General features: G+C 36.1%; 1 protein-coding gene across 5 annotated transcripts in view; it reads left to right on the forward strand.

The window, feature by feature from the left end:
• The window catches only part of UTRN (utrophin), a 591543-nt gene that overhangs the window by 538723 nt on the left and 37527 nt on the right, over positions 1-15293 (forward strand). For all 5 annotated transcript variants that reach the window (XM_062186881.1, XM_062186876.1, XM_062186879.1 and 2 more), the window contains exon 65: positions 1841-1952. In XM_062186881.1, coding sequence (XP_062042865.1) covers positions 1841-1952 — 112 coding nt within the window. The remainder of the gene's footprint in view (positions 1-1840; positions 1953-15293) is intronic.

Below are 15293 nucleotides of genomic sequence, written 5' to 3' on the forward strand. Positions count from 1 at the left end.
ATTTTTATCTGAATCTTAGACTTACAGAATGTCTTATAAGCCTGGAATTACTTCAGTTAGAATCAGATTAAGTGCTGAATAATAGCATAAATAAGTTAGAGGATTAGTTTTTTTTTTTTAAAGATTTATTTATTTATTTGAAATTCAGAGTTACACAGAGAGAGGAGAGGCAGAGAGAGAGAAGTGTTCCATCTGCTGGTTCACTCCCCAGTTGGCTGCAACGGCCTGAGCTGTGCTGATCCGAAGCCAAGAGCCAGGAGCTTCTTTCAGGTCTCCCACATGGGTGCAGGGGCCAAGGACTTGGACCATCTTCCACTGCTTTCCCAGGCCACAGCAGAGAGTTGGACTGTAAGTGGAGCAGCCTGGACTTGAACTGGCTCCCATATGGGCTGCTGGCACTGCAGGCGCAGCTTTCCAGCTATGCCATAGCACGAGCCCTAGCTAACTTTCATGTAAACAAAGTGTGGGAATCCACAACCCAAGATTGTCATGTCTGCTTCCTGGTCACCTGGATTCTGCTTTCTGTCTGTGTATTCTGTACTTCCTAACATGTGGCTTCCATCCAGTCTCGTCATGCTAACAAGATGGCTCTTGCAGATGTTCAGGGCCATTTTCCAGGAAGAGAAAGCTGGCTTCTTTCCAACCCACTCAATAGCTTGGCATTTCACCTGGAGCTCACACCCAGTGCCTTTGCCTTGTACTGCAGTCCTCACCACCCACAGTGGGAGAGCCTGAGAAACAGTATTTTTTGCAGGGTCAATTGAATTGCTAAAATGTGCAAACAGTGCCAGAGTTTGCCAGCAAAGAAAGGAATACCCAGCAACAAGCAAGACTCCATTCAGAAAAGAAAATGTCAATCAGATTTCTGAAGCCATACTGATAAGTCAAAAAAAAAAAATTGTTAGGATAGGTAATTGCTTCAAACCAGATAGAATCCATGTCAGAGTACCAGTCTGGTATACATAGATTGATTTTCTTCAGATCAGCTTTCAGATGATTTTGCAGGTCATTTTAGAAGCTACTCAGCACTAAGTAGTTTACAATATTAACCTCATATGACCTTTAAATTCTGTTTCTCATTTCCTTCTATGTGTACTATCATTTAAATTTGTTTTTCTGCAGATATGAATATAGTTTATGTTCTCAGTTCCACCAACTATGTTAGCAGAATGGAAGATTTGAGAGAAGATATTTTGCTCTCAGACCCATAGAAACTTCCTAAATGGAGTTCCATTTCCTACAATAAGATCCTGTAAATTGAAGTCAATGTACAGAATTTTCTTCTGCAATAAATTTAAAAATTCTATTTGCTTTCAAGAATGCATTGTGATCTAGGATTTTATTAGTTTGCTTTGTTGCAAGATATTTCTTTTAATTTTTTTCCTAATGACTGGTTTCAACCAAATATAAAAATGCTCATGGTTAAAGGTAATACCTTGTAGGGAAATTTTAGGATTTGTTTCTTATTGATAGTATAATTGATATTTTAAAATTTGAGGTGTTAAGCTCATAAACATAACTCTTTTCTTCTTAACCATTGCCCATGCATGTTCAAACTTCACAGGAAATCTTCTGACATGGATATTGTCCTTCTAGTCTTGTCTAAACACAAGGATGTAGAGACTTGAACTCCAAAAACTTATTTTTTGCTTTTTACTTGACAGGAAGTTTTTTCTTCATCCTCATTTGAAGTTGAGAAACTAAGTAAATTTCAGATTTGTGGCAAATCTACCTTTTATTTCCTTGGTGATTTGGATGAAGGGAATCCTTTGTCACAAGTGATTGGTTTGGACTAAGTAAAAGGAATGCAGTTCAATGATGTTTCTTTTCTTCTCTCTAGGTATAGAAGTCTAAAGCATTTTAACTATGATGTTTGCCAGAGTTGCTTCTTCTCGGGTCGAACAGCAAAAGGTCACAAATTACATTATCCAATGGTGGAATATTGTATACCTGTGAGTACCCAACTACTTGGTTTGTATATGTGTGTGTGTGTGTGTGTTTTATTATACACTGCTTTTGAATTAACTAATTTCTAAAAATTTAGATAACAATTTTGTAGGATAAAATCACTTTCAAGATTTTCTTTATTGTTATGTTTTAAGTTAACACATCTACTTTGAATTAATTAATGCAGAAAAATTATCTTTCAGTGAATAATTTATTATTTTTATAACTGTATTTTGATTTTCAGCTTAATTAATTTTTTGGTAGCAAGTTCCTTTAATAACACACAGTGACCTACAAAACATACTGAAAATTATGTTGCTTTTAGACAGATTTAAAATATTTTTTCATAATTAAATATCATGTTCACATTAGCAACAATATAGAAAATGAAAATATTAAAATTGCCATTCATAAATCTAGCTCCCAAATAAAACCTTCTTTTTTATATTCTGGGGTTTTTTTAGATTTATTTATTTATTTTTTGAAAATCAAGTTACAGAGAGGCAGAGGCAAAGAGAGAAGTCTTCCATCTACTGGTTCATTTCCCAAATGGCCACAATGGCTGGAGCTGGGCTGATCTGAAGCCAGGAGCCAATAGCTTATTCCAGGTCTCCCATAGGGGTACAGGGGCCTGAGGACTTGGGCCTTCTTCTACTGCTTTCTCAGGCCATAGCAGAGAGCTGGATCAGAAGTGGAGCAGCCAGGACTAGAACCAGCACCCAATGGAATGCCAGTGCTGCAGGCAGCAGCTTTCCCCACTATGCCACAGCACCAGCTCCTATATTTTCATTTAAAAAAATTTTTATATTTATGTATTTGTAATCTTGATTGTTTTTCACTCAACAATTTTTATAGTACATGTTCCCCCATGTTGTCACACAGTACTTTTTTCTAATTATAAAATATTTAATTGAATGAATTACTGTAATTTACCTAACCATTCCATTAAATTTTGACATTTAGTTTGTTTTCAATTTTCTGATAGTACAAACAATACTCTAATAAGTATCTTTGTGAATATAACTCTCTCAATATATTACTTAAATGGCATTTTCATAGAATAAACACTAGCAAAGGATGATCTGAGTCAATGAATATGAATATCCTCATGGCCCTAGAATTTAATGCCAAGTTATTTTCCAAGCAAGGTTCTCCCATTTTATATTATTATCATGCTCTATGTCCCAACTTTACTATTGTCACACTAGCACTAGATACTACATCTTATTTTTCCTTTGACCCCCAATATTTTTTCTGACATTATCCTCATTTAATCTCAATAGCTATTCTTTAGCTTCCTTGCAAATAGTGCTAAAATTTATCCATAGAACTGTGCATTTTCTTTTATTTAAGGAATTTAGTTACTTTTTGGTTCATAAATCAACAGAAAGGAAGCAATACTTAAACACATATACATCTCACATTCTTAAATTATCTCAAATAATTTAGGGACTCTATATGTATGGAGAGGAAATTTCTAGAAAATGTTGCTGAATTCAAGAAGATGAAATACCCATAGTACATAACTTGAACCAAGAAACTTTAAGAAAGCTCATGAAGTATCATTTGTTAACATTATTAATTTATTCATTCAGTAAATTGATATTGAATACTTAACTATGGGTCTGGCCCTATTGTCAAAAATAAATAAAACCAGATATTAAATGATAGGGAAAGAATTTTTTATACTTCAGGTTGTGCAGAGGTGACTGGCTGTTTTATCGGAGTAAAGGAGTGGAAAGACGGAACATCAGGGACTCGAGCAGGATCCAGGAAGAGAAGAACCAGAGTTTCTCTCTGCCTGTGTCTGCTAGCGAGCAATTGTCCTAGTTAGGATTCAGTCCTTCCACAGAGACTGGGAGTCAGAGGCCCCATGCTTTCTGGTAATTACATTTCTGAGCAATGGCTTTCAGGTCCAGGTCCTTGAGAAAGGCAGTCTGGAGTCCTAGGAGACAAGTACACCCTTCGAGGGAACAGAGGAGGGATTCATCATTAGTAAATGCTCAAGGAGGGATCTTTAGGTGAAACACATTCTTTTGGCAACCTGGAGGTTTTTTTTAGTTTATCTTTTTTTCAGGCAGGCATTTTTGAGGGGCCTAAAGCTATCCTGGTGATGCAGCCTTGAGTTGTCAGACATTATGGTAATATTTCAAGTCTTTCAATGGAAGGGGGTGGATGAAATGGTTTGTGCTGAGAGTCTGCAATTTTTCCAAGCCAAGGTTTCAGAGCGAAGAGGGCTCAGAGGAGCTGACCAGAGTTTGGTCAATGAGAATCATTGTCACAAGGCTCAGCTCTCATCATTTATCTGTGGTCCATGTACTACCAAGAAAGACAAGATTACTGACTCTGCCACTACTTTCCATTTAGAAAGAGGGAATGTGTGGCAATGAATGAAGAAACAAATAAATGAGATCCTTATAGACTTTAGAAAGTGCCTTTAAAGAAATAAGTGGATTGAGAGATAGGAGAATTAGAGGAGGCACAGCAAATAAAGACGAGGAAAGATCTATCTGAGAAGTTGAGATTGGCGTTGAGATGAGGGTTGAGAAAGATTCAGCATCTGTGTAAAGAACTAGAGGAAGAGGGGCCAGTGCCGGGGCTCACTTGGTTAATCCTCCGCCTGTGGCACTGACATCCCATATGGGCACCGGGTTCTAGTCCCAGTTGCTCCTCTTCCAGTCCAGCTCTCTGCTGTGGCCCAGGAAGGCAGTGCACGATGGCCCAAGTGCTGGGGCCTTTCACCTGCATGGGAGACCAGGAGGAAGTACCTGGCTCCTGGCTTCGGGTTGGCACATCGCTGGCCATAGAGGCCATTTGGGGGGTGAACCAATGGAAGGAGGACCTTTCTCTATGTCTCTCTCTCTCTCGAACTCTGGTGAACCAACAGAAGGAAGACCTTTCTCTCTCTCTCTCTCTCTCACTGTCTAACTCTATCTGTCAAATAATAATTAAAAAACAAAACAAAACAAAACACAGAGAACTAGTGGAAGGGTATTTCAGGAAAAAGAAACAGCTCTCACAGTGGTCCAGTGGTGGAGAAGAGATTGTGTGATTGAGGTACAGAAAGAAAGTGGAGTCTATTCTACAAGGAGAGTGTGATGGTTAACCCTGGATTCCTCATGTGAAGCACTTAATGCAAAATCAAAATGTGGGGCCCCTTCTTTAACAATTAAGACTTTTAAGATGGCAACAGTGGTGGTTTCAGCACCCATCTGCTTACGGGGACCCTGTGCAACTGCACAGCTCACCTACCCATCAAGCCCACCCTGGGTGGGAAAACATTGTGTGTGACTAGCAAATGGAAAGAAGCTGGGGTGACCTTCACAAAGTGAATATCTTCCTTTATAAAATTGAAAATGATAGAAGATGCAATTAAAAAGAAAGAGAGGGATAAGATTGAGTAGAACCCTGTGTATCATTGTTAGAAATTTGGATTGGGGAGAAATATAATATTCATATTTATATGGGACTAACTGGAAATTTAAGAAGTGGTTATGAAGAGCTAATGTTAGAATGAGAAAAAATCATAATGTATATGTGTGCTATTGTAGTAAGGATGTACAAAATTGACTTGCATTTTGGTCTTAAAAACACTAAGTCATAATAGTCTGATAAAAATACTCAAGTGAAAATTGATACATCTTTAACATTCATTGGCCAGTAGGAGCATTCTTGAAAATCTCTGATACACAATTGAATTTCACTCTCCAACTACCTATTTTAAATAAAATTCATCAGCTTTAGTCTTTGCGAAGTCACTGTGACTTCCAAGATTACACTTACCCTGCAGTGTACCGGATGGCTCTGTTTACCATCACATGCTTTGGGAGGTCCTCTGTCTTTCTGAGGCTGTGCAGTGATCTTATCAACAGCCTACTTATAGATTATCTCCATGACAGGTGATCTTTGCATTTGTCTCTACAACTTCTCATAAAAGAACTAGATGTATATGTAAATTGAACCTTTAAAATGTATGCTCTTTCACGCAATGTTAACCAGTGACTTAGCTACTTTTGAAACATTTCTTTTTTTTCACCCACCCACATTTTTTGAATTTTTCCTTTCATGTTTTAAGTAAGCTTTAAGGTTCATCCATCTCTTATCCAATGTTCTCTAAAATCATTTAATGACTGCCTTAGAAAATTAACTCAAATGTGAATTTGCTCAGTACAATGATAACAAGTACCAATTGAGTGTCAAATGGATCTGACCTTTTCATGTGGATCTCAGTGTTTGCATTTCTCATAGTGCAGCTCAGATTTTGGTCAGAAAAATGTTCCAGGTACATTGCTGACTTAATCTCTTCTCCTTAAAGGGTCCTTTTCCAGCTGTCTGTGACTGCTTCTACTGGTAAAAGCTTTAAAAGCTAATTTTCAAGCTTCAAAATTCTCACCTATTTCAGCAACGACTCAGTTTATTTCTGACTGTGCTCATGTTTAGAGGGAGGACTATGGTGCAGGAATTACTATTATGGTGCCTGAGGTATTTTATGATATTGGTAATAACACATTTATATGATGAAATGAAGTGAATTTTTTTTCTCATAGACATGATTGTTTTCTGTATTCTAAATTTGTACATGTAAGAATTCTTTCATTCGTCAGTAAAAATTCATCTTCAAGAGACAATACGATATAGATTATACTTATTACTTGTCACCATTCTTTCTCTGTTTGTCCAAATCCTACCTTTTCACAGAATACCTCAACCTATACAACCTTCCCAAGCTCCCAGGTCTTCCCCTACCAGCATGCTTACTTTAGTGGCCTTTGCCTATAGCCTGAGCCTCATTTTAGTATTTGATTCCATATTATTGTATATCATTTTCTACCTGTGTGGTGCTTTTGTTTCCTCAATTATTTTAATTCTTTGAGGATAGGGTTGAATCGATACTTTTCCCTAATGCTTAGAAAAATTGCCTTGTAAAAGCTAAGAGCTCATATCTGACAGCATAAACAAAATTATAGAATAGTAAAGCTGGAATGGATCTAAAAATCATCTAACTCATCTTTGTTCTAAGGAAAAACTAAATCTTAGAGGAGATAAGTAATTTTTATGCAAAATTAGTGGCACAGATTTGGTGATTTAATTCCACTAGGGAAATATATACACAATGGAGTATATTAACTTTTATATTACTGTTTTATGTCTGGAATATATTTGTGGCTTAACCTCTTATATTCTAGGAATTTTGCTGGGGCTAGAGATACAAAGAAAATATAACAAAGGAGAGAAATGCATATACATGGAGAATTTGAACATACTATATAATATTTTTTAGAATGATTTAGCTTTTGGATCAAGAGATTAGTCAATTTTTTTTCTTGTTATCTGGGTACTGAATGTGTGAATTGAGAGATTATCATTTTTTAAATAGTTAAATGTTATTTTAAATATGTTCAAATTTTAAATTACTTGTTTTAGAATAAAAGTTTATGTTCACTTAATTTCGTACCAAGATTACTTTCAGTGCATCTTCTTTAAAAATCAACTTTGTCATGTATATACAAAATATAATTCAAATTAGAAGCAATTTTTTTGTTGTTAGAACATATAAAAGTCCTTTTTTTTGCAATGTATTTTCTTAGCATATTTCAAGTCTATAACACATTGGCATTAACTGTAGTGACCATGCTGTATACAGGGTCTCCAGAACTTACTCATCTTATAACTGAACGCTTTCACCCTTTGAACAGTATGTCACTTTTTGTTCTAACTACTGCCATTCACTCCTAGCCTCTGTGAACTATCACTCTGTTCCCTGATGCTTTGAGTTTGAGTTTGGCTTTTTATTTAAATTCTACATATAAATGAGAGCATGCAGTGTTTGCCTATATCTGTGTGATCTCACCTAGTGCAATATCCTCTATGTTCATCTATGCTATTGCAAATGGCAGAATTTCCTTTTCTAAAAATTAAGTAGTATTCCATTGTATTTGTATGTCACATTTCTTTATTTGTTCATCTGTGGAAGGATACTTAGGTGGATTCCATAACTTGACTATCATGAATAAAGCTACAATGAGAATGGGAAAACACATATCACTTTGAGATAAGAATTTTATTTTTTTATTATGTCCCAGAAATAGGACTTCTGGGTCATATAGCAGTTCTATATATTTTATTTTTTAGGAACCTCCAAATTGTTTTCCATCATGGTTATACCACAGATAGTCCTTCTTTAAAATTAGGGAGAATGATGGATTTCTCACAGGTTTTATAAGAGTTCATATACTTGCTGACAGTGAGGGAGAACTGGATAGAGTTAAATATGATGGCAGAATGAAAAATGTTCAGAATTGCTATAGGGTCAGTCGGAGTCACTAGGAGATGAGTAAATTGATTGATACGTTGTCGCAAGAGTGCAGCTGAGGTTAATTGGCAAGGATTTGTAGTTTGTGACTCCATCATTGCTCAGCAGCTCTGGAATTAAAGATGGAAGGTATAGTTGAATGCCAAGAGTGAGAGACATTCACAGGTGTTAATGATATTGTGGTTGAAGTGGACTATCCCTGTGCTAAAAAAATCCCGATGGAGGTGAGGGGCCAGAGGTCAAGATGATGGGGGACAGAAGAGGTTAATTCATTTTAAAGAAGTAGGGGAAAGGATTGAAAGATTCCATTCAATGAAAGATTTTTCTCAGAGATTTTGGGCTGAAAGATGTATTGAGTTTTGATGAGGCCTCAGATGCAGCCATATCCCAATATGTGGCTAAAGTGAAGCGTAGGAAGTTTTAGAGATGAGATGGCATTTCAGAGGTCATCACTACATCTTCATAAGTGACATTATCACGTCTGCTGTTGTATAGTCAATGTGGAATAGAAGGGCACACTGGTTTTAGTAGTCAGGGTAGGAAGGTGGTTTGAGGGATGTGGACAATGGATGTGATATTTGCAAAGTTGTGTTGCTTGAAAGGTCAACATCAGCTACTCCCAGCATTTTTATTGTCAAGGTAGATTCATTATAAATCTCCCTTCCTCCTTGCTGGGCATTTGACAGAACTAGTTTGTACCAATAGTTTTGTTGAAATTTTGGTAAGAAGTAGGGGGAATAAAATACTTCCATAGTAAGCAACTTATTGATTAATACATCTTATAAAACATGTTTATAGTACAGTTTGTAAGCAAGTACATGTTGTTTCTAAAGGAACATATTCAGATATCATTATGTGCTTAAAATTGTGTATTTGAAATATTGTATTCTCTTTATTTAAATAAGTTTGCTTAAAAGTTAAAAAAAACAACAAAAGAGAAAAACATATTCTTGTTGATGTTGACTAATAATGGAGAAATAGACAAATATCTCATATTTTCAGTATATTTAGAATCCAGAAGAATCATAATTTTCTACTTAAAAATAGAAAGTATGTTCTCTTTAAAGTTGAAAGCTAAATTGTGGTATTTCTTTACAAACTGCACGTTGTTGGCAAAAACCAACAACATAAAAACTAGAACGTTTTTTGTCTACTCTCCTCCACACCTACCTGAATCAATGTGTTTGTGAAACTGTAAAAATCAGCCACAAGGAAACGCTGATTCACTCTTTGGAAAGCTCTACATGGAGTAAATGTAGTGTGATTTTGGCAGTCTTACTTCAGATGTGACATAGGATTCTGGCCAATATGCTAAAAATGCAGCATCATTGTTATGACTCTGACCTCAACATCCTGAAGTGATTTTTCAGCTCTTGGACACCTTACATTATTTTCCCAGTAAGTCAGTGTATTTAGATTATGCCATTAGCTTTTAAGGTACGGTTTGGACCAAATCCATTTTACTGTGGATGATTTATTGCCCTTCTTGTTCCCGAGCCCTTGGTGATTGTGTTAATGCTGATTATTTTTAGTTTCATATTTTTCAATTAGGACATGAAAGACCCTGAGCTTCCTCTTAACTGATTTCATCCTTTCCATGGAATTCAGATGTATCTGAATTTCAACTTGTTCAAACCATGAAAATTTGTTTTAAAGATCAATCAATCGATCGATTGATTGATTTAAAAGGCAGAGTTAGAGAGAAGGGGAGAGAGAGAATCTTCCATCTCCTGATTCACTCCCAAAATGGTCATGACAAGGGCTGGATGTAGCTGAGGCCAGGAGCCGGGAGTTTCCCCCTGTTCTCCAAGGGGCCCAAGCAATTGAGCCTTCTTCCACTGCCCTCCCAGTTTCATTAGCAGGGAGCTGGATGAGAAGTGGAGCAGCGCCTATATGGGATGTTTGTGTCACAGCTTTACCCACTATGCCACAAAGTTGACCCCAAAGCATGGAAATGTAAGTAAAAACCGAGAGAGTTTTACAGTTTAAAAAGAAAACTGTTGAGGGTATGTTTAAAATAAACCTTTGTTGGTTGTAAATACGGAGGTTTGTCAAACCTTGTTTTAAATCTTTGTCAAACAAGTTGGTAGAAATTGTATATTAGTATAGTTTTAATGATCTTGTGACTGTTTTAAAAATTATATGAATAAAGTTGAACATCTTTTCATTTTGTTATTGTTTATCACCGTTGACTGTTTTTCTGCTGGAATATGGTCTTTTTACATTTTTATTTGTTGAACTTTTTATTTAATAGTCATTAAACCTTTGATTATAATGTAAATTAAAAGCATGCTATCAAAAATATCAAGTTAAAAATAAGCCCTGTGTTAATGAAATGAAGTAATTAGTTGTATGCGTATACCAATTGGAACTATTGACTTCTATATTTAAGAATTATATCTTGGGACTGGTGCTGTGGCATAGTACATTAAGCCTCTGTCTGCAGTGCTGGCATCCCACATTGGTGCCAGTTCAAATCCCAGCTTCTCCACTTCCAATCCAGTACCCTGCAGATGACCTGGGAAAGCAGTAGATGATGGCCCAAGTGCTTGGGCCCCTGCACCCACATAGGAGACCCAGAAGCTCTTTGCTTCTGGCTTTGGATCTAAGAATTACAGCCATTCAGAGAGTGAGCCTCTCTTTCTTTCTCCCTTTCTTTGTCTATAACTCTGCCCCTCAAGTAAATAAATATATCTTAAAAAAAGTTCAACAATGATTTTAGCACTTGTGCATGGCCCAAATGATAATGTTTAATTATTCTCCTCATGTGCCAAATGACCATGTTTCTTTCTTATATAACTTGTATTTACATCTTTGTACTTTGTGATTTCCTCAGTTTGTATCTTATTCATATTACCACTTAATAGTTAGAGACCTAATGTTTAGTATTTGTTAAGGATACAGATCAGATTATTATGCCAAATTATGAACTGACCAAAAAATAACCTTAGAAAATTTAAATCAAATATTGTTTCTTTGTGGGTTTTTGTTGTTACAGTTTTGTTTAAATTATTCATTGATCAGACGTTGTGTGTTTGGGCCTTTAGCTTATTTAGCATCTTTATAAATAGTCCCTTCTTATGGGCTGCTTTGTGAGGGTTTGTGTTAAGAGTAGGAGTCTTTTGAGATGAAGCAATAAATCAGTTTATTCCAGAACCTGTTTGATAATACTGTAGGGGTAGTATTCCTGAATTCTAGATTCTTCTGTACCTTAGCCTTGCTGTTCTTTGTGTTCTATATTAATGAGATGAAGAAACATTTCAGCCAGATGTCAATGTTTTTGAAGTTCAGTGGTGCACAGGCACCAGCATTTAAGAATGTTTGTCTTCAATATCAACAAAGACATGTGGCTTAATACACATGTATTTATATGTACATATACATAAAAACCCATGCACAAGGTTGAGTATCTTTTAATTATGCTGCATACAAAGTGTGCATATTTGTACTCAAAGAATAAAGTGGAAGAAAATTTAAAATACTCCTAACTTTTTTGAGGAGGTGATGGTAAATAGAACCTCAAGAGGGAAAAATCATCTGATTGCACCTTACACAGAATTTCTTTTGGATTTTGGTAGGAACACCCAGATAGCTCTATCCCCATGGTGAGCTTTATATTCACTGAAACTTGTTCATATTTTATTCATTCATTTATGTTAGCTGGTTAGGAATATTTCAATAATTGATTACTTCTTGTTATTCAAATAAGTTTTTCATTGTTGTCTTGTATAGTAGAGTGACGAATATTTTGAGTATTCATATGCTCACTTCACTCTGGGCTCCATTGTGAAATGCCTTTTACAGTGACTCCTTATCATTAGCTTTCTAAAAAGTGACAATTTGCAGGCAGTCCTTGTTTTTATGTAAAAGTTCTGATGTGCTTCTTAAGAATCAGTATGGAGGGATTTTAGGAATGATGGTGATAACATAGCTCCAGAACATTTTTTACCTTTGCATTTCCCTCTCATTTATATGCTAGTTACATAAAGACAGGGCAATCAGACTGCAACAGCAAAAGCCTACAGAGAAGGTTTACAGCAAAACTAGGTGACAACATATCCCCAAAATAAATCAAGGTGGCGATAAGCCACTACTGGGCACAAAACCTGCAAGATACCATTGTTTGTTACAGAGGAAAGTGGAGAAAGCAAAGGTGCCTGCAAACTGGGAGAATCCTCAATTAGGCTACAGATATTCAGTTGAAAGTACAAAGGGCTACTTTGAGAGCAATACTAAACCTGGGAGTTTTCACAGAACTCAGGATAAATATGTGAGAAATCTTTGGAATGTTCTGGTCTTCTATGAGTTCTCAGAGCTGACCCATTAGAACATCCTTCTAGAAGAGGACATTATACTGAGAATAAACTTCTGGAAGCAGAACGAAGATTAAGCAGATCATGTCAACGTAGATGAACCAAAGAGAAGGCCTAGTCTAAAAATTGTGTTTGGGGTGCAAGTAGAACCGGTAAGAAACAGGACCAGGGAATTCTAGTACTCAGATGCTGAAACAGACTAAATCTTTGTTGTCCTTATTCCCCAAAATTCAACTATTGAAATATAATCCCCAGGATGGTGGTATTAGGAATTGAGGGTGGTCCTGAATGGCATTAGCACGATAACAAAGCTCTATGATCCTTCTGCCCTGTACGGTCACAGCAAGAAGATGGCCATCCATGAGCCAGAAAATGGTGCACACCAGAGACCAGATTTGCCAATGCCTTGATCTTGAACTTCCAGCCTCCATAACATGAGGAATAAATTTCTGTTGTGCTTATAAGCTATTTGGCTTCTTATGTTCTGTTACAGCATCCCAAATAAAATACAAAAGCAAATTAAGAGGCAGCTTTGTGAAGTTAGAGTAGATTTTGTGAACTGACGGCATTCTAAATGTTTAAGAAAATTGATTTTACCCAAAAAAAATGTGTAACAAAAATGTCAAGATCAAATCTCAATGAAGAATAATAAAATAATAATGCTACAAATAAACTATTTCAGAAATAAATGCTATTTGAACTGGTTACAACCTTAATCCTTAACCTTTACTCATTAAGGAAGTGATATAAGACATAAAAGAAAAACATAAATCAGAAATGGGATTTTTCAGAAATCAGATAAAAAAATTTCAAGAAAGAATTAAAAAGAAAAGAAAAAATAATTTCAGAAATTAAGACTAGCCATAAGGAAGACAAAAGTTAATAAACACAGTAAGTAAATACTTTAAAAGGCATAGAAGAAGAAAACTTTAAAGCTCAGAAAGAAACAGAGAAAGCATTAAAAATGATTCAAGAGAAAATGACAAATAGTGAAGATAGGGCAAAAAAATGTGTCTGGATAACAGGAACCTCTGAAAAAACAGCAGAACAAACATTAAAATTAAATTTCAAGGAAAGTTTTTCTTTAAAAAAGAGAAAGTGAAACTATGTACTGGAAAAACACATCACATACCTGAGAACTGGTACCAGCCAGAACGGACTCAGAATGACCAATATCAAAACTGTGGGTAAATTTACTGGATTCAATAAAAAGAAGAAAATCTCATTGACTATCTATAAAAAAGGAAAAACATGATTTTTGGAAGAAGAAAATTAGGTAACTATTAGACTTTTCAACATAAATGCTTCATCCAACACCCCCCACCAACCAAGAAAAAAGAAAAAGAAGGAACATTTTTCCCACCCATAGAGGAACATATCTAAGACACTGAAGAAAAAAACATGGGTCAAAGACTTTATATTTAGACAAACCAGTCTTCTAATATCTAGTAAAAGACACAGGAGAATTGTCAACTTCTTGTGGAATTTAGTAGAGAACTAGTTTCAGACACCTGAAATATAGACAGATAACACTATAAAGACCACTGGAGAGCATCAAATTAATTGTTACCCCAAAAACTTGAACTCAGTGGGGCTGAAAGCCCAAGAACACAGAATTTTACTGGGTGCGTGATCTGGGTAGCTACTTTACAAATCAGAGGGGAGTGGAAAAGGAAATGTGTATGTTAACATTTTCAATGATCACATTGATGGTAGTATTAGTATTCTGAGGTTCTTGTGTGAATAATATGGAAGAAAGTAAATGAGTGATTGTAAGATTGTGTAGTTCCATTTTTCTTCTGTGTCCCTGAGAACCATAATTCTTATTCTGGAAGATTCAACAGCTGCTCAGGTCACATAAGGGAGATGACCAGATATTAAGAGCCTACTAACACATAACCCTACCTAACACCACCAGTTTTCTTGCCACAAGATCAAACCTGAGTCTGTTGCATTATTTGGATATAGCTGCCAATTTGTAGGATTTCTAGAAAACAGAGAAACATGCAAATGTGCACCAAAAATACACATTCTGCAGAATCCAAATTCTGGAACACTCTGCATGTCAGATTGCCTGACATTACCAGAACAGATAAATTGCAGGAAAATGGCAGATGTGGAGGAAGAACCTAAATATGAAGTAATTTAAAATATGCCAAAATTTTTTAAATGACCAAGACTAAACTACAGTTTCTAGGAACAGACATTGAAGTGATAAAACTACTATAAAAACACAAGTTATTACTTATAAAAATGAGGGTATTGGTTACTATGGAGAGAGCATGGGAGTCCTGATTAGAAGAGGCTTCTAAAATATTCAGCAAATTTCTATTTCTTGGGGCTGGTGCTGTGGTACAGCAGGTTATAACCCTGGCCTGCAGTGCCAACATCCCATATGGGTGCTGGTTGGTGTCCCAGCTGCTCCACTTTTGATCCAGCTCTCTACAATGGCCTGGGAAAACAGTGGAGGATGACCCAAGTGCACTCATGTGGGAGACCTGGAAGAAGGTCCTGGCACTTGGCTTCAGCCTGGCCCAGCTCTGGTTGTTCTGGCCATTTGGAGAGTGAACCAGTGCATGGAAAATCTCCCTCTCTCTCTATCTCTACCTCTCTCTCTAACTCTGCCTTTCAAAATAAATAAATCTTTAAAAAAAAGAATTAAAAAAAAGTTCTATTTCCTGACCAGGGTGGTAATGCCTTATAAAAATTCATTTATATAC

Source organism: Lepus europaeus, chromosome 3 (assembly GCF_033115175.1).
Source record: "Lepus europaeus isolate LE1 chromosome 3, mLepTim1.pri, whole genome shotgun sequence".
NCBI classification, from domain to species: domain Eukaryota; kingdom Metazoa; phylum Chordata; class Mammalia; order Lagomorpha; family Leporidae; genus Lepus; species Lepus europaeus.